Below are 26,003 nucleotides of genomic sequence, written 5' to 3'. Positions count from 1 at the left end.
AAAATGGGTTGAAAACAGTGACATCAGTGGTCAAATTCTAGATTGCAGGGCTCACTCACTCACCCCTCCCGTCGGGTAAATGACGGTGGCCTCATAGGGACAAAAAGCCTTGCGCACGAGTTTTTCAGGAGTAGGTCTATCTAGCGACAAGGTGAATATTTATTTAGAAATCTAAACCATGTTACGATATTGTAATGAATCCCTCACGAGCAGGAGACCAGAGGAGCGTTCAGGAAAAAGGCCCGTTTATTTGAGCAGTCCAGAAACTCTGGTAACACTCCAGGGGGTAAAAGACTCTGTCCCAAACTCTGACTCTTCTAGCGTAACAGACACACTTCATACACACATACTCGTTTACCATACTACTACTCTCTGCTCCGTCAATCTCCAGCCCGTACACTGACTGACAACGTAGCCAGTAAACAGAGCTCAGCTGTTTATTTAGCCTAGCAATATCTCCGGACTATAGTAGCTGCAATGGACGACTTTGAACGCGATTTTGAAGAGTTTCTTGTAGCAGACACAGACCCAGAGCCATACCTGTTTAAGCCGGAGCATACAGATGAGGAACTCCATGTGTTTGATGCTGAGCGGGTGAGAAGAGAGGCTGAATGCACAGAATGGGATTCGGTGCTACTGCTACCATCGTTGGGGAGATATATCATCAGGAGGAAAAGCGCAGCAGAGAGTGCATCACAAGGAGTGAAGTTGCGTCTTCTTTTCCGCGCAGATGACGGTTTGGGTTCATTCTCTCCTGTTGCGTGGTAAGTGTGGTCCATTCGCAAACTTTATAACTAAAAAAACTTTTCACTACTCTCTATCGACGAACTACTAACACTCTCTGCTGTTTCCTCCTCCTTCTTCCTTCCTTCCGCTGTCTTCGTTGGTTCATTTATACACGCGAAACGCGTTCTCTGGCTGGCTGGATTGTCCACTCGGTCTGCCGTACATACATGGCGGCGCAAGATGGCGACCTCTCTAAAGCAAGACCCTTGCTATATATATATATATATATATATATATATATATAAAAGCATAATTATAAGGCTACGAAAACCAAACAAATTTTATTTTATAGCGATTATACACTTGTATAAACATATTAATGGGTAGAATATTCAGATCCAGATTCAGATTGACAATAAACCATGCCAAATATTACACACTGCCCCTTTAACGTGAATATATGTGTTTGCTGTATATCTCTGTACAGCAGTGATTTAGTTGTGATGTTATGTGGTGTGTATGTGTGCAGACCAACAGCGTTCCTGGCTGCTACGGCAGGTGGAGATCGACACAAACTTCCTTCGGAGGCTTAATGTGTTGGACTACAGCCTCCTCCTGGCTCATCAGCCCTTACACAATGATGAACGCCACCCGAGTCTCTCCTTCGCCACTCTCATCATGAGAACAAAAAAGTCAGTGTCTACATACTGTTCATGTTTTATACCTTCACACTATGAGAATCCCCTCTTATCAAGTGTCTATACCAAATTTTGAACTACAGATCTTTTAAGAATGTATAGCTTATAAGTAATATTTCAGAGAGCAGAGAGAATGTGTGTTTCAAGATTTACATCACTCATTTATGGAGAAAAAACACCTACCATTACACAATATCATGTCCTGTTTTACCTAGGACATGAAAACATAACAACCATAATGATTTAAATACATTTTATTGAAACTGAAAATAGCAAGAACATTCTGGAACTGTGGGGTTTGTTATACAGTGCCCTCCAAAAGTATTGGAACAGTGAGGCCAATTCCTTTATTTTTGTTGTAGACTGAAAATATTTGGGTTTGACATCAAAAGATGAATATGGGACAAGAGATCAACATTTCAGCTTTTATTTCCAGGTATTTACATCTGGATCTGATACACAACTTAGAAGATAGCACCTTTTGTTTGAACCCACCCATTTTTCATGAGAGCAAAAGTATTGGAACATGTGACTGACAGGTGTGTTTTGTTGCCCGGGTGTCTCCCAATTACACTGATTATTCAAACAATAAATAGCACTGAATGTCTGAGCTCAGTTTCAGATTGGGTAGGATAGGTTTTGCCTGTGCAGACTGCATTTAGAGGTGGAACCAACATGAAAACCAGAGAGCTGTCTATGGGTGAAAAAGAAGCAATTGTGAATCTGAGAGAAGATGGACAATCAATCAGAGCCATTGCACAAACATTGGCCATAGCCAGTACAACCATTTGGAATGTCCTGAAGAAGAAAGAAACCACTGGTGTACTGAGCAACAGATGTCGAACAGGTAGACCAAGGAAAACATCAGCAGTTGATGACAGAAACATTGTGAGAGCTGTAAAGAAAGACCCTAAAACAACTGTTAGTGACATCAGCAACAACATCCAGAGGGCAGGAGTGAAGGTATCACAATCTACTGTTCGCAGAAGACTCAGAAGTCTACAGAAACATTCTGTCTGTTAATTTAAAGAAAGATGCAACCAAACTGATTGGGAGATCCTTCATCATGCAGCAAGATAACGACCCAAAACACACTGCCAAAACAACAAAGGAGTTCATCAGGGGCAAGAAGTGGAAGGTTTTAGACTGGCCAAGTCAGTCTCCAGACTTAAACCCAATAGAGCATGCATTTTACCTGCTGAAGAGGAGACTGAAGGGAGTAACCCCCCAAAACAAACAACAGCTGAAAGAGGCTGCGGTGAAAGCCTGGAAAAGCATCACAAAAGAAGAATGCAAAAGTTCGGTGATGTCAATGGGTCACAGGCTTGATGCAGTTATTGAAAGCAAAGGATTTGCAACTAAATATTAAGTCTCATTCACTTTAATCTATTTTAAGTTTATATGTTCCAATACTTTTGCTCACCTAAAAATTTTGTGTTCCATTACAAATAATGCTATCTTCTAAGTTGTGTATCAGATCCAGATGTAAATACCTGGAAATAAAAGCTGAAATGTTGATCTCTTGTCTCATATTCATCTTTTGATGTCAAACCCAAATGTTTTCAGTTGACAACAAAAGTAAACGAATTGGACTCAGTGTTCCAATACTTTTGGAGGGCACTGTATAACCTTATACAGTGGCATGCAAAAGTTTGGGCACCCCTGGTCAAAATTTTGTTTACTGTGAGCTAGCAGCACTGTACCCATTGGCTAATGGCGGGGGGGGGTCCGCGTCGGGCGTCTGGGGTGTGTCTCTGGCTCTCTGGGGGTGTTGGCCATTGCCGCCCTGGGTCCTTGGGCCTGCATGGTGTTCTGCGGCTCCCTGGGCGTGGGGTCTGGGCACTCCTGCGGTCTTGGGGTGCCATACCGCCCGCCTTCCCCAGCAGGGCTGGCCCTGGACCCTGGTGATGGTTTTCATAAACACATTGGGAGGGTTCAAATACACGCATGCATGTTCGATACTTCAGCTCCATGACGCATCGCAAAGAACTGATGGGATCACTTAAAAGGGGCCCACTTGCTTCTCGAACCTACCACACTGCGCTGGCAGCTCTTCTCCACAAGGACTCTCACATTTTTGGTGTTCAGTATAGACTTCTCTTTTGTTTTTGTTTTTCAGTACAGTATAGTAGACATGTATATGTTTATTTTTGATAATCTGTATGGAGCACAACCACCTCAAGGCCACAATACATCAGCTACACTGCCTGTTTCTCCTCTGTTTTTTTGTTTGTTTGTTTGTTTGTTTGTTTGTTTTTTTCCCGCTTCTTCTCTGCATGCACTGTCACTATATAACTCAGGACTTAAGCACTTGCCCCTCAATCCCCTCTGCTTGTTCCTTACTTTCCCCTTGACACACTTTGGTGTATCACGGCCCTCTCTGGCTCATATTAGGAAGTTTTTCCAATAAAGGCTGATAGGCTAGTCTCCAGGGAGGGTGGGTGACGGTCACAACCACGCACAGTGTGGGTATAAAATACTTGACTGCAAGATTAACAGTGCATCAATCTTCATAAGAAGCTTACACCCTTTTGTGGGGCTAAGCTACGAAGACCAATGCAGACAGGTAGAAAAAAAAGGAGGAGAAAAAAAAGAAGTCTAAACAATACACATCATGGTGAGCTCATTTCTTTCCTTTCTATCTCAGGATGTGATTTTGATATCATTGGTTGTACTGAAACATGGATTAGCAATACGTCACATCTTGATACTTTGAACCTTGATGGATATAAACTTTACCACAAAGATAGATTGGGTCAAAAAGGTGGTGGGGTATGTCTTTATGTAAAGGCCAGACTCCTGGTTGGAATAATCTATCGTCCACCTGATTCTAATTTGGATGTGTTTAGAGATAAACTTGAGGAAACCCTTTATGCTATAAACCAATCTAACAAAAACTGTATCATGTTAGGAGACTACAATATAGACATTTCTGAGGACGACGGTCACAAACAAGACTTCTTAAATACTCTGCACTGCTTTTCCTTTTTTCCAACCATAAATATTCCTACTAGAGTTACACCCTCCTCTCAGTCTATAATTGACAACATTGTCACAAACATTCAGAATACAAAGCTAGAGTCTGGTGTTATCCCTGTTGATATATCTGACCACTATCCCATTGTGCTGTTTCTCAACACGGGTTGCAAACATACATCATCTCATACAAAAATCAAAACAAGAATTATAAATGATAGAACTCTGAAAGAATTATGTGAATGTATGGGGAGCAGGACATGGATTGATGTCTATGAGGCTAATGATCCTGACACTGCTTATGACAGCCTCATCAGTGGAATATCAGACTCAATCCAACGTACTATCCCTGAGAGGATTGTAATGAGCAGCAATAGTGATCAAAATCCATGGCTCACGAAGGGGATTTTAAATTCTATTAAATCTAAAAATAAGTTATACAGTATAAGCAGTACATTAAAAATCCTAGTGCAACTAATAAAGATAGATATAACAGGTATAGAAATAAATGCAAATATTACTCAGAACATATAACAGCAGCCTAGGGTGACTCTAAAAGGACATGGTCTGTATTAAATCAAGTACTAAATAGAAACCAAAAATCAAAGGTGCTCCCTGATGTAACAAATATTAGTGAAGTCGAATTTGCCGAGAATTTTAATGAGTACTTTGCTTCCATTGGTGAAAATCTAGCCAAAGAAATAATTCCTCCTCTGGGTGTTTCCTGTATTCAATATTTTACAGGTAATCACCCCCCCCCCCCCAAAAAACTAAAAAAAAAAACAAACAAAAAACAACTAACCCCTAACCCCCTAACCCCTAACCCTAACCCTAAATAAAAGGTTCACATACAGTTGATGCAGATGGGATATGTAGCAAAAATGTCAAAGCCATAGCACACATAATTGTCAAACCCCTTGCACCCTGCATAAATTTATCGTAATTACATGGTATTGTCCCAAAAATGACAAAAAAAAGCTAGAATCATACTTACATACCTACAATATTTAAATCTGAAGATAAAAATAATTTATGTAATTACTGTCCTATATCTGTTTTACCTACTCTCCCAAAGGTATATGAGAGAGGAGTGTACAACAGACTAAGTAATTACCTGGACAAATTGAATATTCTCTGCAAAACACAGTACAGATTTAGAAAAAGGAGTACCACATGTATGGCCATACTAGACCTAAAAGAGAAAATAAATGATGCTATTGAAGAGGGAGATTATGGGATTGGTGTTTTCCTGGACCTATCAAAGGCCTTCTACACCTTAGATCCCAACATTCTGTTAACTAAGTTACAACATGGTATCAGAGGTTTGGCGCTCGACTAGTTTTCAAGTTACTTGCAAAACAGACAACAATTTGTAAATATAAATAATCATAACTTGTGCCATAGGGACATCAAATATGGGGTGCCCCAGGGCTCACTTTTGGGGCCTTTGCTCTTTATTATATATATAAATGATTTCATAAACTGCTCACCTATATTATACAAAGTAATCTTTGCGGACGATACAAATTTGTTTCTTTCCCATAAAAATCTACATGAACTGCGAGAATTATTAAATAATGAATTGTTAAAAGTTGATTCTTGGTTCCGTTGCAATAAGTTATCACTTAATATCACTAAAACAAATTATATTTTGTTCAGCTCCAATAAAAACATACCATCCAATCATCTCAATATTGAGATAAGGGGGAAAGAAATAAAAAGAGTATACACCACAAAATTCCTGGGGGTCCTCATAGATGAGTCTCTTAGTTCCAAACGGCACATACAGTATTTAGTAACAAAGCCCTGCAAAAGAAAATCATAAGAGCCGTGTCTCGGTCCAGGTTTGATGCCCTTTCACGCCCTCTGTTCCAGCGCTATGATCTTAGATTAGACTTGCAGAGTTGAACTACTATCAAAACGCAAAACGGGGCCCTAGATCTGTTTTTGAATTTGGCCGGAGTACACAAACAAGAGGCCAGATGGGGTTAAAGTTCATGATTGAATATGGATATTTACTAACTTGTGATTTGCTTTATTCATTGTATGTCTATGGATGTTGAATGTATATGTTGTCTTGTGCATGTTACTTGTCCCCTATGTATTCTAGTCATCTGTAGCTTTGCAGCTGCCTGGTTTACTACTGTCACACCTAATTGCCATTTGTAATCAGGCTCCCTCCTAAAAGCTTAAATAGCTTCTCTGGGAGTCCTGATTCATGCACATCTTGATGAAGTCCTGAAGACCTAACTGTATTTATTTTGTGTGTGTGAATAAAACCGTTCATTCATTCATTCATTCATTCGGTAGTTAAGTAAGCACAAGATGAAGTGATTTCCGAAAGCGATGAAGTTAAACATGACACATTTCTTCAATATGTTAAGCAAGAGTACTTTTTAATGTCAATACTTTACAGTTTCAAAATAACAAACAAGGAAAAGGGCCTGAAGCAAAGGTTTGGGCACCCTGCATAGTCAGTGCTTAGTAACACCACCCCTGTGGCAAGTATTACAGCTTCTAAATGGTTTTTGTAGCTAGCTAGGAGTCTTTCAATTCTTGTTTGGAGGATTTTCACCAATTATTCCTGCAAAAGGCTTTCAGCTCTGAGATTCTTGGGCCATCCTGTATGCACAGCTCTTTGAAGGTCTATCCACAGATTTTTAATGATGTTTAGGTCAGGGGACTGTGAGGACCATGGCAAAACCTTTTAGCTTGCACCTCTTGATGTAGTCTATTGTGGATTTGAAGTTGTGTTTATGATGATTATCTTGTTGTAGAAGCCATCCTATCTTCATCTTCAGCTTTTTTTACAAATGGTGTGATGATTGGCTGGAATTTAATGAATTCATTCTTCCCTCTACCTGTGAAATGTTCCCTGTGCCACTGGCTGCAACACAAGCCCAAAGCATGATCGATCCACCCTGTGTTTAACAGTTGGACAAGTGTTTTTTCCATGAAATTCTACACCCTTTTTTCTCCAAACATACCTTTGCTCATTGCTTCCAAAAAGTTCTGTTTTAACTTCATCAGTCCACAAGACTTGTTTCCAAAAAGCATCATTAAGATGTTTCTTTGCAAACTTCTGACACTGAATTTTAAGACACAAGAAAGGTTTTTCTTTAGTGTAGTAGCGCAGAGATTAGCTAGCTACTTATAAAGGAATAGCTTAATATATACTATGGTGCAGAAGGCAGGAATACCAGGTTTTGCAGGGTGTTTAGAGCATACTAGCATGATCTGGCACCAGATTCAGGCAGCGAAGATTAAGAAAAGGGACCTGCATGTAATATTTTTAGATCTTGCAAATGCGTTTGGTTTAGTACCACATAGCCTCATTTGGAGTGCGTTTGACTACTTCAAAGTGCCACAAGTAGTTGTTAAGTTAGTGAAGGCATATTTTCAGGATATTAGGTTGTGTCTAAGTACGGCAGGTTTCACAACAGGTTGGCAGAGGCTAGAAATAGGCATCATGGCAGGGTGTACAATTTCTCCATTAGCATTTACTATGGCAATGGAAGTAATCATCAGGGCTTCTAAGTGGGTGGTAGGTGGGGAGAGACGGCAGAATGGGTTGCATCTTCTACCAGTTAGGGCTTACATGGATGACATGACACTGGTGACCACAACAATGCCATGTACAAAGAGGCTATTAGAGAAGGTAAATAAGAACCTCAAGTGGGCCAGCATGAAGATCAAGCCTAGTAAGTCTAGAAGCATCTCGATACGTAGAGGGAAGTTAAGTGATAGGAAGTTTGTCATAGATGATGAGGAAATCCCAACAATTAGGGAAAAGTCAGTAAAGAGCTTAGGTAGGTGGTACAATGTGGAGTTGAATGATGAGGAACAGGTGGCGAAATTTAGAAAAGATGTGGCAGAAGGATTGGATTTAATAGATAAATCAGAACTTCCAGGAAAGTTGAAGTTGTGGTGTTTGCAGTTTGGGCTATATCCTAGGTTAATGTGGCCATTGTCAATTTATGAAATTCCAATATCCGTAGTGGAGAGAATTGAAAGGTCGGTTAGCTCCTATATTAGGAAGTGGTTGGGTGCTCCTAGGTGCCTAAGTAGTGTTGCATTGTATGGAAAAGGGATACTTCAGCTGCCAGTATCTAGTTTAACAGAGGAATTTAAATGTACTAAGGTCAGGACAGAGCTCTTGTTATCTGGGAGTAAGGACGTGGTAGTTAGGAGTGTGGTTCCAAATCCAACCAAGAGGAAGAAGTGGAACCCAAGGTCGGCCGTTCAGGAGGCAGAGGCAGCTCTTAGGCATGCAGAGATTGTAGGTAATGTTCAGTTTTCGCCGGGGAGGCCTGGGACTGGACTCAGGCAAACTGGTATGGAATAAAGCAGGTCTCAAAGATAAAAGAAAGCTGGTCGTGGAAGAGATACGTAGACAGGAAGAGATGCTAAGGGGTGCAAAGGTAGTGGCCCAGGCTAAACAGGGACAGTGGTTGAATTGGGAAAGTGTAGAGAAGAGGAAGCTTAGTTGGAGGGACCTGTGGAGTATGGAGGAGAATCGTATTAGATTCCTGGTAGGGGCTACATACAGTCAGGTCCATAATTATTTGGACAATGATACAGTTGTCGTCATTTTGGCTCTGTACACCACTACAGTGGGTTTTAAATGAAACAATGAATACCTGCTTAAAGTGCAGACTCTCAGCTTTCATTTAAGACTTTTTTCAAAAATGTAGTATGAACCGTGTAGGAATGACAACCATTTCTTCACACAGTCCCCCGACTTTAAGGGCTCATAAGTATTTGGACAAACTAACATAATCATCAATTAAACAGTCAGTTTTAATACTTGGTTGCAAATCCTTTACAGTCAATGACTGCCTGAAGTGTTGGACACATAGACATCATCAGATGCTGGGCTTCTTCCCTGGTGAAGCTCTGCCACTTAGCCATTGCAGAACATTCCACTTCTTTGCCTTAAAAATGTCTTTGGTTGCTTTTGCAGTATGCTTCAGGTCAATGTCCATCTGCACTGTGAAGCATCGTCCAATGAGTTTTGAAGCATTTGGTTGAATCTGAGCAGATAATGGTGCCCCAAACACTTCAGCTTTCATCCTGCTGCTCTTGTCAGCAGTCACATCATCAATAAATACAAGAGAACCAGTTCCACTGGCAGCCATACATGGCCATGACATAACAGTACCTCCACCATGCTTCACTGATGAGGTGGTGTGCTTTGGATCATGAGCAGTTCCTTCCCTTCTTCCTTCTCTTGTCTTCCCATCATTCTGGTAGTTGATCTTTGTTTTATCTGTCCATAGTATGCTGTTCCACAACTGTACAGGCTTTTTAGATGGTTTTTGACAAACTCTAATCTGGCCTTCCATTTTTAAGGCTAACCAATGGTTTACATCTTGTGATAAACCCTCTGTATTTATTCTAGTGAAGTCTTGTCTTGCTTACAAGAGCAGCAGGATGAAAGCTGAAGTGTTTGGGGCACCATTATCTGCTCAGATTCAACCAAATGCTTCAAAACTCATTGGACAATGCTTCACAGTGCAGTTGGACATTGACCTGAAGCATATTGCAAAAGCAACCAAAGACATTTTTAAGGCAAAGAAGTGGAATGTTCTGCAATGGCCAAGTCATATCATCTGACCTGAATCCAATTGAGCATGCGTTTCTCTTGCTGAAGCCAAAACTGAGGGCAAAACACCCAAAACACAAGCAGGAAGTGCAGACGGCTGCAGTAAAGGGCTGGCAGAGCATCACCAGGGAAGAAGCCCAGCATCTGATGATGCCTATGTGTCCAACACTTCAGGCAGTCATTGACTGTAAAGGATTTGCAACCAAGTATTAAAACTGACTGTTTAATTGATGATTATGTTAGTTTGTCCAAATACTTATGAGCCCTTAAAGTCAGGGGACTGTGTGAAGAAATGGTTGTCATTCCTACACGGTTCATACTACATTTTTGAAAAAAGCCTTAAATGAAAGCTGAGAGTCTGCACTTTAAGCAGGTATTCATTGTTTCATTTAAAACCCATTGTGGTGGTGTACAGAGCCAAAATGACGACAACTGTATCATTGTCCAAACAATTATGGACCTGACTGTATATATATATATATATATATATATATATATATATATATATATATATATGTATAGACGTGTGTGTTTTGCAAAATACCTATCATACATCACATATATCATATATCAGAATATTCTATTACTGTTAAGCCCACTATGAATATTAAAATAAGCCAAACCATGTGTCCTGTATCATAGCTACATGTATGACGTTTGCAGCAAAAAAGAAACGCGAGAGAATCAGTTTAGTATTCAGCAAGTTATGATTGATTAAATGCGCTGCGTCCAAATAATTATGGACCTGACTGTACGATGTGTTACCAACCCCCCAGAACCTAAAACTGTTGGTAAATGGGGACCCATCATGCCCATTGTGTTCAGGTACCGCAACTTTAAGGCATATTTTGTCAGGCTGTAAAGTTAGCTTGTCACAAGGCCGATATACATGGCGACATAACCAGGTGTTGAAATGTTTAGCTGCAGGCATCGAAGGGAAACAAAGACAGGTGAATTCAGAAGGTGTTAAGGATAGGAGTTTAGCAATTCAGTTTGTCCGTGAGGGAGAGAAACACAGAAGGGATAAGTTAGTAAGGAGGCAAGGGTGTGGCCACCTTGAAGGTGCTTGTGATTGGGAAATGCAAGTAGATTTAGGGGGAAAGCTTATTGTTCCCCAGAAAATAGTTTGTACCAGGCAGAGGCCTGACATAGTGTTGTGGTCAGTGAGTCAATGGATAGTTTATTTCATTGAGCTGACAGTTCCTTGGGAAGACTCAGTGGAAGAAGCCTATGAAAGAAAAAAGCTTAGATATGCAGACTTAGGAGCAGAAGCTGAGCAGCGAGGATGGAAAACTAGGATTTATCCAGTGGAAGTGGGGTGTAGGGGATTCATAGCAAGATCAGCTGTCTTGCTCCTTGGGGAACCCGGAGTGCGGGGACAGAGTTTGAGGAAGATAGAGAAGGAAATGTCAGATGAAGCAGGTAGAGCAAGCCAATGGATCTGGGTGAGAAGAAATAATGTCAGTTGGGGGCCAGCAGGGGGAACTACTAAGCAGAGTACATAACTCCTTGAGATCAGGTGGAGAGATCCACTTCTTCCAGGAAGAGGAAGTATTTAAGTGTGGGAGTGGCCTATTTGAATCCTTTTAGTTTGAGACCATGCTGCAAGGTGAGTGTGTTTACTGATCCTGTGAGTTATCTGTCTCCTTTAACTTTAGCTTATATTGGAGTTATGCTATGTAGTGTGTGAGACAGAGTTTGGTGAATGTGCTAGGAAAGGTAGTATCAGCACTGTTTCTACCTGGAGCTCACATGTACGGGGCCTGGGTTTGGTTGAAGGTGGCAGTGCTGTTTGGGCTGAGAAAGCCATGCGTAAGTAAGGTAAAGGAGGTTATTGGGTTGGTGCGGGTAGCAGTGAGATCTGGCATTAGGGGAGTGTCTCTGGGACGCCAGAGATCACTGTCTAGCCTCCTGGAGGTGTCGTGGGACCAACTAGATGAAACACTGGTGAAAGGAGGTTCCTACCCTATGACCCCAAAGACATGTTAGCTATCACTGCTCACTGGTCTGCATAGTTAAGCCTTGCCATAATAGCTTATCATAGCGCTTAGGAGGTTTTTCACTGAGTGCTGATCCTTTCTCTAGAGCACAAACTTCTTGTGTTTATTTAAATTAAATTTTCTTCTGATGCCTCTTCTATGAAGGTCATATTTGTACAGGTGTTGCTACACAGCAGAACAGTGCACCACCATTCCAGAGTCTGCTAAATCTTCCTGCAGGTCTTTGCAGTCAAACAGGGGTTTTGATTTGCCTTTCTAACTATCTTAAGAGCAGCTTTCTCAGAAAGTTTTCCTGGTCTTCCAGACCTCAACTTGACCTCCACAGTTCCTGTTAACTGCCATTTCTCAATTACATTACAAACAGAGAAAACAGCTACCTGAAACCACTTCTTCTTCTTAAACCTTCTCCTGCTTTGTGGGCATCAGTTATTTTAGTTTTCAGAGTGCCAGGCAGCTGTTTAGAGGAGCCCATGGCTGCTGATTGTTGGGACAAGGTTTCAGGAATCAGAGTATATACAAAGGTTTGAAATTTGTATCACCTGGCCTTTCCTAACAATTATTGTGAACAAGCCAGAGCCCTAACAAGCTAATTAAGGTCTGAGACCCTGGTAAAATTTGTCTAAGAGCTCAAATGTTTTGGGGGGCCCAAACTTTTGCGTGGTTCTCATTTCCTTTTGTACTCTAAAATTGTAAAAAAAAACATCAGTTTATTTTCTACTCACTTAACTATTCACAGTAAACAAAATTTCGATCAGGGATGCCCAAACACTGTAAAAACATGCCACTGTATATGGCAAACAAACTGCACTTGTATAGCACTTTCTCGTCTTCCAACCACTCAAAGTGCTTTTACACTACATGTCACATTCACCTATTCACACACACATTTGCACTCGGTGGCCAAGGCTACCATACAAGGTGCCACCTGCTGCTCAGTACCCATTCACTTACACACTAATGGAACAACCATCAGGAGTAATTTGGGGGTCATTATCTTGGCCAAGGATACTTCAACATGTGAACTGGAGGAGCCGCAGATCAAATCTCCAATCTTCTGATTAGTGGATTAGTGGCTCTACCTCCTGAGCCCTTTTCTAACCATTTCAACCATCAAACACTCTCCTCACTGCTACAGTGTATCATAAAAAATCCTCTTAACTACAATCTAATTATAATTATTCACTAGGAATTCAACATTAACCAACATTTAACCAACAAACAATTGAAAAAATATATATAATAGCTAGTTGCTGAACTAGTCTTTGTATTCAAAGCAGCAGTAGGAAACCTTATTTGTGTGACCCTTGCAGATGCGCTTCCCACGTTTGCAGTGAGCTGTCCCTGTTTTGCAGCCCTGTAGTGACTGAATTGCAGCTCAGGGGCCTCATTCATAAACTCTAAATGTTTGCGTATATACAGATGAGAAAATGTATGTACACCAAAAAATATTCTGCACGTGGACCAGCCCCATATCCTGCCCTCTACACGCCCACATTCAACCATAAATGGTCAGGGCTGATGCGCAGACATGAGCTGGCTGATCAATGGTTCTTTAGGGTAAATCATGGCAAGGGCTGAGAGGAAAACCAAGAAAACCAATATTCCTGAAGCAAAAATTGGGGTACTTGTGAAAGTGGCGCACACACATTTCCAGTCCTTTTTGTGCAAAAGCAATGGTTGAAAATAAGAACCCAGGTCTCCTTTATAGTCCTATGACCCCCTGGGTCATAGAACTGGATAAAGTTTTGAATGTGGGGCCATTTTCCTTCATATGAGAGCTGCTCAGTGGCGCATGAAGCCAAATTGGTTCAACTGCCGTGTTTAATATAACCCTTATGCTCCACTGATTATCAGTACCACCTCAGTATTTTGCAGCCCATAGAGCAAGTGCACTAAAGACTTACAGCCATGGAGTTCTGCTGAGTGCTGCCGTGCGGCTCACTTTTGCTGGCTGAAGGGCTAACTTCGGGTTTAGCCCTCTGCTAACCTGAATGGGGATAAAAAGATTATATGTTCTGGACTTTTCAAATGTTACTGGACCAGATGGATCAAATCGTGGGAGTTGTTTTGGTCAAAAAAATGTATCCATTGATTTACAGATGCCCCATTTGCCATGTTAAGTCATTGGGAAAAAGTCTTCTTTGGGTGTGTCTTTTTTGAAGTGCCACTGTTTGGCCACTACGAGAATTGGCTTCAAAGCCTTGTGTACTTCCCAGGGGTCTGCTGGGATTCTAGGCAAATGTGGTGGGAACATAGGGCAGTTCTTGTGACAGTGTCAAGGTCCCCTTTAGACTTTGTTACTACTGTCCCACAAAAAATATACACAGACATGATATGTACAATTTCCCTAAAACCACCACTTTACTTGATTTGACCCAGACTGGTGGATCTAAAATCCATTTTAACAGACAAGTGTCAAATTTGACCCAGATCAGTTTCAGTGAAGAAAAATTCATAGCACCTGTACAAAAGTATTTTTAAAGATTTTCATTTTTGCGCATTTTTGGTCCCTGTAGGAAAAGTCATTAAATTTCAGGCTAAAAGAATGCCATTTAGGATGTTTTTACTGCTGTCAAATGTCAAAAGATTTGCAAATTTGACCAAAACAGTGTGTAAGGGTAACACTGTTCTCTTGACCCTTCATGAAAGGGTTTCTTAACATTTTGTTACCCTGTTTTTGACGAGAGCATAGCGACCAAATAATCGACTAGTTGAGGAGACTACAGCCCTAGAGGGAATTTCTTCAAATTTGGCACAAATGTTCACTTGGACTTGAGGATGATGCACACTAAAGTCCTTCTCCAGCCGAGCTGATTGAGAGCATGCACATCCAAGACTTCTGGTGGTAGAGCCCATGAATGAGACACAATAACTGAATCATACATTTCATCCAGAATGTAACTGAAATGGATCTGTATGATAATAAAATTTGGGGGATTTTTGGGTTTCCTTTTTAATGATTGTATACAGAAAAAAAACTGTGTTGTTACTATGATAAAGTCCCCAACAAATTCACTACTTCTTCTTGTTTAAGGATTTGTTGTCAGTAAGAAAAGTATAGATCTGCATCAGTCTTATCCTTCAGTGACAATGAATTGAAAAAGGATTATTTTTCTTTGTGCTGATGTGAGAAGTGAGGGCGGAGAAAGAGAAACTGCAGCTTAACTTTATTATGTACTTATGTGATTTATTTTTTTTTTTTTTTGTAATTCTGTGGTTTAGCACATGCATGAAACCATAGTTGCTGACTGCAGTGTGTGAATGCTGACAACCAGACATGAACCTGTAACAGTAGAATAAATTATGCAGCTTTAAAGTGTGACACACAGACAGGTTTATATAAAAACACAAAATTATTAGATCAGCCTCTACTACATAAACAAAGTTGTATTCCGTCAAATTTGTTGAAGTCACACTTACATTCCAAGTACTGTGATGATTTTGTCTAAATGATATTAATATTAATATTGATATTTATTTGGGACATGTAAAATAGACAAACATATAAACAAACAGACAGACAGAGAGAAAGTAATATTTAGAAATAATGAAAAGCATAATGTATAAGCAATTGTCAACGTATAGTGACTTTGATTTACACATCCAAAAAGGAGTGGGAGGAAGTATAAAATTTAAATCCCACCCCTTCTACATAAGTCATTGAGTGAAATGAAACAGACAGCTTCCTTATACAGTGAACCTATACCTTAGACTTTTCTATACAGTTTTTGTTACCATTTAACTTTGTCACACAAAAATAACCCATGTAAATACTAGGGCTGCCAAGCAATAAAAATGTAATTAATAACATACTCTGTGATTAATTTATCAAAATTAATGGCATACATTAACTTTTGCTGTGAAAGTATCTAGGAAAATTTCAACTCAAATGAATTTTGGCAGATGTGTCGTACTAAAGTTGCTGGATTTTGGACACAGTTGTCCTCCTGTCCTCTATCACTGAAACTGGCCCGCATTGCAATCCATTTTGCAAGAGAGTTAGTTAGTCAGTCACAGGTAGACTTACTTAGTTTGGGTCTTAATGCCCGGTCAAGTGTGGCTTGATGAGGCTGGCTGCTAGCGCTAGCATCAGAGGCTGTGTTAGCTTGGACCTCCGGGTTCGCAGCTAAATGCTTCGTGTTGAGGTGATATTTCAGGCTTGGAGTTCCCCGATGGTACCAAAATTACTTCCTGTACAAGAGAATGGTGCTCCTATCAACAGTTCCATCTTAGTGTTTTTTAAACATAAATATCCCATTCAAGGGGCCAAGCAGTGTCTTCCCGTCTGCCTCCAACTGTGGCCTTCACCGGGTCAAAGGGCACCATGGAATGTGATAAATCACCATTACGTTTTTTAATGCATTACTTTTTTTGTGATTAAATAATCTTAATGTTAGTCAACCTGTCTTAATATATAATACTGTATAAATGACCAATTACCCATGACTTTTAACCAGTCTAATGTATGATATATGTATTATCATTAAATTAATATTACATATATATCTTAATCAACTTGACCTGCTATCTCTTTATGTTTGAATAGATGTATATATAAAATGAACAATATGAATATATGAATTCACACAATATGAATATACATATTTCTTCCAGTTTATACGTATGTGAACACCCACATACCCATAAACAAATATCTATTTATTTACATATTAATACATGGTTATTAACAGAAAAATAAATGTATATACATATATATGTACATGTACATATATATGTACATATAGCAGCTGGATAGCTTAGTGGTTATGGCTACTGACTTTGGTGTGGGAGACCAACACAAGGCAACACGGAAAGAGGTTAGACAAGAGCTGCAGAAAGGTGTAGGGATAGGGATCCCTAGGAAGTAGAGGGTGACACGAGAGTGGGGGCTCTAATTTCGCAGACTGGGCGAGGCGGGGGCGCAGCGCACTTGCGCTTCGCCAACTGGGTATGGCCAGGCGGATTTTGCAAGTTTGGCACACTATGCGCCTGGCGCAGCTACTCCTCTTTCCCACCTCCGTCCCTCCTACCTGCGCAAGTCGGAAAGAGGGAGGAGAGAAGGCATGGAGTGGGTTTTACACACATCACACCAATCAAATGAGCCCCTCTCCTCGCCCTTAAATGCGCCACGCGAAGGTGTAATGAGAGTTTACTCAATTCGCCATGGCAGAAGAGAGCAGCAGCGTCAGACGGCCAAACTTCTACCAGGAGGAAACTGATGTTTTGGTCCGGGAGGTCCAAGCTCGCAGTGTCTGAATATACGGAACTGCGAGCAGACCTCCACGGGCTGATGATGCAAAGGTAGCCTGGGAGGAAGTCACCACAATTGTAAATCAATGTTGCGTTTCTCTCGTGCACGGGCACGCTCTCTCTTTCTCTCTCGCAGTCTCACTGTTTCTTTTCTTTTGACTTTTCTAAGATGACAGATGCTGAATATATTCTCCCTATCTGATGCTGTGGCTGTTTGTGGTTGGCTGAGAGGGATGTGAACTCACTAGTTTGCAGCTGTGTTAATCAAATCAGGTTGGGTTTCCATTACGCGTGCCAAACATGCCAAACGGTGCCAATCCCCTTTGATCTGACATCAGATGTGACGGGACAGTTGATGAAGAGATACATTTATGTGCTGATTGCAGATAGTTGCATTGAATAGTGTTTTTGTGGGTATTTATTGCATTGTTAATGTGCCTGATATTCTGGAAACCTGCCTGTCAGGTTTTGGTGATGTGTGCGCACTGTCCACCGGTGCGCTGTCCATCTTTTGGCACGAAACTCTCACTGCGCCAAGCTGGATCTGTCGACACCTCCCCCTGCTGCGCCGCCACACCCATCTCAACGCACCTCGGTCTGCCAAACTACCAAACTAAGCGCGCCTCATGTTGCGCTGCTCGAAACTAGCTCTGCGCGGGGTTCGCCACCCTGCGCCACCCTGCGCTGCGCCGGGAAACTAGAGCCCTGGATTTTCAGTCGCGTCCCATCCCACTCCCGCAAAAATAATCCCATCCCGTCCCAATTCCATGAAACAGAAAAAAAAAAAATCCCATCCCGTCCCAATCCCACAAGAATGACTCCTGTCCCATCCCGCTCCTGTGCTGTGTTTCAGTTACAGTAAAAAAATAAAAAATACAGTACATGGATCACACAATGCTTGCCTTAGTTGAATATAAACCCAAATATGACATCTAATGTTGTGTTTTGATGTTTATTGCCTGATTATTTTTACATTCACTCCACCTTGAAGCTGTTCAGAATGATAAACACATTTGATATCTGATGTGGTCAGACAACACATCATAAGAACCAGTTCTGAGAGAGAAAAAATGTAGTTAAAGTATTGCAGTAAAAGTGGTGTTTGGTTCCTCTGACTGATATTATTATATATGACATCATTAGATTATTAATACTGAAGCATCAGTGTTAGCGCAGCATATTACTGTTACATGTTAGCTGCTGGAGGTGGAGCTAGTTTCAAATACTTTATAAAAACTTGACTATTGTTATTATGATTAGGCCTGTCAAGATAACAAATTTTGCTGGGCGATTAATTGCGTCAGAAATTATTGCGATAAGCGATAATATTGTGTAATATTGTGCTTTTAAGATCATTTTTATTAAGACTAATTTTGCTGTTTTTAGACCATTTTTTAAACTTATATCATGATAATAAAGGCATATTGATGCAAGTACACCCTTATCAAGAGAAATAAACATTTATTTAACAAGAATATTTAGGAATGCAAAAAAGAAAAATAATAAAATATTAAATATTTGAAATAACACGTAAAAATATTGAAATAAATATAAAAAAATAGACTGTCAGTCTCTCACTCTCAAGTGTGCAGTTAACTTGGTCGTATTCGCTCTTTTTGTTGAGATGGTTTTAGAACAAACCCGGCATACCGGCTCGTCCAAATTACTGGGTTCCCCTCTGTCATTTGGTTTAAATCCAAAACACTCCCACACAGGGGTCGTGGCATTTGGTTTCGGAACAAGTTCCCTGTCTCTATCTTACGCTCAACTGTTTTTTATTTTCTCCGCCTTGTCTCCCCCTCATGAAGATCACACTGTGTGTGTGTGTGTGTGTGTGTGTGTGTGTGTGTGTGTGTCAGAGCTTTCCCTCCGTTCATTATGCTAATGAACCAACTCACCTGGCTGCCAGATGATGCACGGCAGTGAACGCTCTTGTCGTCCAGTCTCTTTGGTGGAGAGAGACGAGGAAAACAAACACGCATGAACATGGCAATTAATCCCTTTTAATTTACCATGCAATTAACCAACTAATTATGATTCCCAGTCCCGCCCGCTCCCGTTGACTGTTTTCTCCCATCCCGTCCCAATCACGTGACGAATAGTGAAACTGATTCCCATCCCACTGGAATCATGTGTCCCATGGGACTCCTGAAAAAATGTAAGCCTCTACTAGGAAGTACAACAAACTGTCTACCTAAGGCACTGGAGACTGCCAAGCAAAGGCCCACAGCTCTAGCTATCCGCCTAAAGAAATACACAAGAGAAGTGGAAGCAAGAAGAATAAATAGGATGTACATCCAAAGTGTACTTTCCCACTGAAAGTACACTTTGGATGTACATCCTAAGTAACAACAGGAGAATAGATACACCCAGGGCTGAAACTGATTAATATTGGAAGAGAATATGGGAGAAGGAGGCATCACATAACACTGATGCTAATTGGCTAGTGTATCTAAGAGCAAACCACAGCAATCTTCCCGAACAAGAGCCAGGTACCATTACAACGGCAGACATCCAAGAAAGAGTATCAAGTATGAAGAGCTGGACAGCACTGGGCCCTGTCATGATCCACGCCTACTGGCTAAAGAAACTAACTGCACTCCATGAACTCCTGGCAGCACAAATGAACCAGCTGCTGATGGATGGGACACATTCAGAGTGGATGACCCAGGGACGGACAGTCCTGATTATGAATGATCCCCAGAAGGCTGCGGTCCCATCCAACTACCGGCAAATAATCTGCCTCTGTACAACATGGAAGCTCCTGTCAGGCATCATAGTGGCTAAGATGAATAGGCACATGACCCAATACATGAGCAAGGCCCAGAAAGGAATCAGTTGTAATACCAGAGGAGCCAAGCACCAGCTACTTGTAAATAGAGCAGTCACCCAAGACTGCAAGACCAGGCAGACCAATCTGTGCACCGCCTGGACTGACTACAATAAAGCCAGTTGCACAAGTTACCGTCAAGTACGGCACATACCAAGGTGATGCACTGTCCCTGCCACTGTTCTGCATAGGCCTGAACCTCCTCAGCCAACTCATCACAAAGAGTGGCTATGGGTACCAGTTCTGAAGGGGAGCAACCATCAGTCACCTCCTCTACATGGATGACATCAAGCTGTATGCCAGGAGTGAGCAAGACATCGACTCACCAGGATCTATGACATGACATTGCAATGTCATTCAGACAAGATTAGCATGGTCAGATGGTGTCCAAGAGAGGGAAGACGATCAGAACCGAGGGGGTTGAACCACCAGAGGGCAGCATTGCAGATGTTCAGGACAGCTACAAATACCTTGGGGTCCTGCAGGCAAATGAGAACCATGAGGAGGCTCCAAGGAAGTCAGCCACAACCAAATACATACACAGAGTAAGGCAGGTCCTGAAATGTCAGCTGAATGGAAAGAACAAGGTCTGAGCCATCAATACATACGCCCTGCCAGTCATCAGATACCCCGCTGGTATAATAAGCTGGCCAAAGGAGGTAGAGGCCACTGATAAAGACAAAGAAGCTTCTCACAATTCATGGAGGGTTTCATCCCAGGTCCAGCACCCTGAGACTCTATACTAAGTGGAACGAGGGAGGCCGAGGAGTGTCAGAGCCACTGTCCAGGAATAACAACCAGGAATACATCAGGAGAATGGCCCCCAAAGATGAGCTGCTAAGGGAATACCTCAGGCAGCAGAAACCTGAGAATGCAGAAGAGGAGGATGAACCATCGCGGAGGGACAAGCCTTTGCATGGCATGTACCACCGACAGATTAAAGAAGTGGCTGACATCCAGAAATCCCACCAGTGGCTGGCAAAGGCTGGGCTGAAAGACAGCACGGAAGCACTAATCATGGCAGCACAGGAACAGGCACATAGTACAAGATCAATAGAAGCAGGGGTCAAGCAGGAAAAGCACACTAGCACGCCATAACCAAGTGGCTGCCATAGTTTACAGGAACATCTGCACTGAGAATGGGCTGGAAGTCCCAAAGTCACAATGGAAGACACCTCCTAAGGTGATTAAGAATGAGCTAAGATTTCTTTTTATAAGAGAAAGTAAATTGTAATCCCTGTGAACAACTGGTGAATTTCAAACCCCTTCTTCAGCCCTCAACCTACCTATGATTGGAAATTTTTAATTGACTGTAAGAATAATGAGTTCGTGTGATGCTGATACCCAGTGTCATGAATTATCAAATTATCTGTGTTGCTCTTTCTTGGAGAACAGAAAGTGAATGCAGTGCCCTAAACCTCTGCCCAGTCATTTAAATATGGTAAAACTAGTGAAAGGTAGAGAATGTGTAATGATCTGTGATCCAGAACCTGCTGTGTTTTGTTTAAAACTAAAATGATTCTTGACATTTTAGTTTGTTCGTATTTATAATTTCTTACATTAAAAGGTTTTGCAAACAAAGACTGGCATGTTTAAAAGCAGGAGCCCAGTTCTAAACCAGAAATAGTGATTCCCACTAAAGTGTGACTCATGCAGCCCAAACACATGCACACACACTGTTCTCTGTGTCACTTATCTCTGACAAGCAGCATTATGCATGAAACCAAAGCTTCAAAATAGAAGCAGTCTGACTCACCCGTAGTCGTCTGATTTAAGAGGCAAGATCATGTTTGAAACAAATAATGGTTCTGATAAATACTAATGAGCAGACACTGAGTCAACTTCTCTACCAGAAATAGTGACAGCTGAAGGTATAATGTGGTATAAACAGTCAGTCTCATTACTCATGATACACTGGGGAAATTACATCATTTGTCCTAACTCATAGAAAATTATATTGAACACTAATCCAAGAAAGAAACCGACAACTGATGAGTACAAGTATTGCATCAATTCATGTTTTCCCAGCAGCTGTAACACTAATGAGCCACATCACTGTCCAGGGACAGCAATGTCATCTTGTCTGTCAGTCTCCCACTTTGGTCTACACTGAAATATCTTGACTATTATTACTATTGGATGGATTTCATGAAATTTTGTACAGAAATTCAAGGTGCCCAGAGGATAAAGCCCACTGACTGTGTTGATTCCCTTACTTACTAACACATTTAAGTAATCCAGTGAAAAATATCAGCATCTCCGTAATCAATTGCACCAAATTGTGGCGCAAATATTCTTGCTCCCCAGTGGGTGAATTGTAATAACTTTGGTGACTTCTTTGGTTTGGAGAGAACTGCCATGACAGCTATTGAATAAATGATTCATGATCCCTGCAGGATGAATTGTAATAACTTTTCCATATAGCCTCACTGTCAAGTCACATTTTGTCTAATACTTGCAAAACTAATGCATCAGCCTCAGCTGCATGGCTTTTGGCACTACTTTGCATGCTCGCTAGCATGCTGACATGCTCAACTTATATAATGACCATGGTAAAGATTACTTCCCAAACATTAGCATTGCCATCATGAGTATGGCTGTGTCCAAAATAATTTACTCATTTGCTACTCACTATATAGGGAGTTCTATAAAGAGGACTATATAGTGAGCTAATCTGCAACATGAAAAAACACACCACTGAGGTAGTTTCTCAGTGCAGTTAATTACGTCATAGAAACATGTCATATCAACGTCAGCTGGTGAACCTTCCTTAACAAATACTGACAAGCATATTTGTGATAAAAACATGAATGTATTTACCCAAAATTAATAAATAATGTCACAAAGTACTTTGTGGCTGTTTGTGCTGTGAGATTTACTGCTCACAGTAAACATAGGCCTATTAACAATGTTACGCTGGCAGACAGACAAACGGAGAGAGAGCAGCGCGATTGCAACCTGTCCTATTAATGTAAATAATTTTCCATTTAACCTTTGTTGTGTTGAAGTTTGTTTTGCCAGTCATGTAATAACCTTTGAATTTAATGTATAATGTTATGCATTACGCCATTACAGCACAAATCAGACATCAGCTTGCGTTATTAGCCCTACTCTCTACAGTAATTGTTAAGCACTAAAGAAGATCAATTGCCGACTTATGTTTATCTCTTCAGGGACCGACGACTACCTATTAACTTGATAGTTTATTACATATCACAGAAATTAGTAAAACAAACTTCAGCATGTCCATATGAGTTTAACATGCACAGCAGGTTGTGATCAAGTTGTTCTCTCTCCTCTTGACCATCTCAGTTTCTGTCCCATGTAGTCTGTCCGTTCCTTTGGTGCAATGCATGATGGGATATATTGCTTGGTGAGTAACTATTGGTTGTAGACTACTTTTTGCAGTGCATTGTGGGATACTTTGAGTCCACTAGGGTATAATAATTCGGGGAGCACTACAAAATGGCAACCTTATTACACAGTGGACTATATAGTGAGTAATGAGTGATTTCAGACACAGCCTGTGTGAGTATGCTAACATTAGCATTTAGCTCAGAGCACTGAGTACAGCACAAGGAGAGTTTTTTGTTTGTTTTTGTGTTGTTTTTCTTACTTTATTGGTTGAGCTTTACATATTCTCTAGTAGTCTCTCTAGTTTCATCACGATACAAATGTAATATAGATTCTTGGGACAATGATGCAAAATTTGCCAATATTACAGTCTGCCATGATACAATTTTAATTCAATGCAAATCAGGGGCCTGCAATAATATATGCGATAATTCAGTTCAATTCAATTCAATTTTATTTATAAAGCCCAATATCACAAATCACAATTAGTCTCAGAGGGCTTTACAGCATACGACATCCCTCTGTCCTTGGACCCTCGCAGTGGATAAGGAAAAAATAATGTGCCTATTTAAACCATTCTGTTAAAAAAAGAAGCTGCCACCACTCCAATTTTTTTGCTTTTGGACATAAAAGATAAAAACAACACATAAATAATGGCAAATAATTGTAACCGCTTAAGTGTAGTGAAGTTTACCTTGAAGTGACTCCACTAACACACATAAAACAACACATGGGGTAAGTTAACCTTTGCAAAAAAAGTTTTTATTTGTACTCATGATCTTTCTAATAAAACATGAAGGCAAACAGCCACAAAACAAGTTCAGCACAATATGTCAAAGTTCATAGACATGTCAGTTGGTCCTTGCTGGAATTCATTATTAGCTTAAGCACTTTTACATTGCATAAATTATCCTAGCCGTCAGATGACTTTTTCCCTACTTGTTGCTTAACAAATTACATTTATTTTTCATACTTTTTCTCACTCACCGTTCAAGTCACTGCATCTCCTCACAGAATGGTACAGTTGAATTGTAGTTTCTGTGCATTTTTTTTTCAGCTGAACATTGTTGGAACAGAGCAGCTGTAGTGAGAAGTTAGAGGGTAAGATGCCAAGCCAGGCAGATACATCCTGTTTTATTCCATTATGGCACTGTTTACATACGGCATGTGCTTTATCTGTTGACCCGTATTTTCTCTGAAATCCAAAATGTTTCTACACTGCTGATTTATTCCTGAGTAAATATTGTTACCCCCACCATCTTTCTCTTGGCTGTTTGCCCTTATCTGCCTGCTGCTGTTTGAGGGTCACACAGACTTACAAAATAAAGGCAGAACCTAAAAATGATGATATGGATTGATAATATGGATAATATGGATTATCTTAGTTAAATAACTGTTTCAGAGCTCAGAGAAACCTAAGGTTGTTTTTTATAAATGCACCAACAACAAAGCTCCCTGACCTGTCTGCTTCAGCAAAATCAAATCACTTGTTTAGGCCTCAGTCATTTGGTCATATTTAGCCATACTGCTGTCATGGCTCTAGTTATGGGAATGTCTGCCTTATAGTCAGTCCATTGTTATTGTCGATTACTATGGAATTTGGTACACACATCAGAGATACCAAGAGAAACTATCCTACTAACTTTGGTAGTCCCCTTTTCCTCCAGCACCACCATGATGATGACATTTTTGCTTCTAAGTGAAATTTCTCAACTGCTGTGTGCTGGATTGCCATCTAACTTTGTAAAGACATGCATGCCCCCCTTGGGTTGAATTCTAGTCATGTCAGTGATCCCCTGACTAAATCTCCCATTATTGTCTAGTTGCCTACTTTGGTTTATAACCAAATACCTTTGTGTGTTCTGTTAATTAGCAAATGTTACCATGCTAACATGCTAAACTAAGATGGTAAACATGCTCAACTTTACATGTGATTTAGAACAGTCTGTTACAATCATCATTGTGGGAATTTTACCATGCTGACATGAGCATTTAGCTCAATGGCTACATGGCTGTTGACTCTTAAAGCTCGGATATACTTTCCACATTAAAGAATCTGTCATGATCATCATCGGTTCCAAATCCCTCACCAAAACCACTCACAACTTCTACCTCACCATTGATAACTGCATTCCTCCCCTCACGTCCACAGCCTTTGGAGTTATTTTCAGCAACAACCTCTCCTTTGAAAAACATGTCAGTCAAATCACCAGTACTGCCTTCTTCAACCTAAAAATCATAGCTCGACTCCGCCCATCATCTCATCCATGCCTTCATCACATCCAGAATTTACTACTGCAACACCATTCTTTATGGTACATCATCCAAAGTCGTAAATAAACTCCAGCACATCCAGAACACTGCTGCTTGTCTGCTCACCCATTCCCACTCCTGCGATCACATCACCCCTGTCCTCCAGAATCTCCACTGGCTCCTGTCCAACAATACATCTAAGTCAAAGTCCTTCCTTGAGAAAGTAGCTTTCTGGTGAATATAATCACATCGTTACGTGTTACACCATTGCTGCCGGAGTTTGTTTTCTGTTTCCTTGGCTACCCCATGGC

The 26,003-nt window shown here is 40.8% G+C and overlaps 1 protein-coding gene across 1 annotated transcript in view; it reads left to right on the top strand.

Moving 5' to 3' along the window:
- Positions 1–26,003, top strand: part of pip5kl1 (phosphatidylinositol-4-phosphate 5-kinase-like 1) — a 62,635-nt gene that overhangs the window by 19,012 nt on the left and 17,620 nt on the right. Inside the window, exon 8 of the mRNA XM_033646512.2 lies at positions 1,256–1,418. Within this exon, the coding sequence (XP_033502403.2) occupies positions 1,256–1,418 (163 nt within the window). The remainder of the gene's footprint in view (positions 1–1,255; positions 1,419–26,003) is intronic.

Source organism: Epinephelus lanceolatus, chromosome 19, assembly GCF_041903045.1.
Source record: "Epinephelus lanceolatus isolate andai-2023 chromosome 19, ASM4190304v1, whole genome shotgun sequence".
NCBI lineage: Eukaryota > Metazoa > Chordata > Actinopteri > Perciformes > Serranidae > Epinephelus > Epinephelus lanceolatus.
Note: the sequence above shows the minus strand (reverse complement) of the source record. Positions and strands in the feature narration are given on the sequence as shown.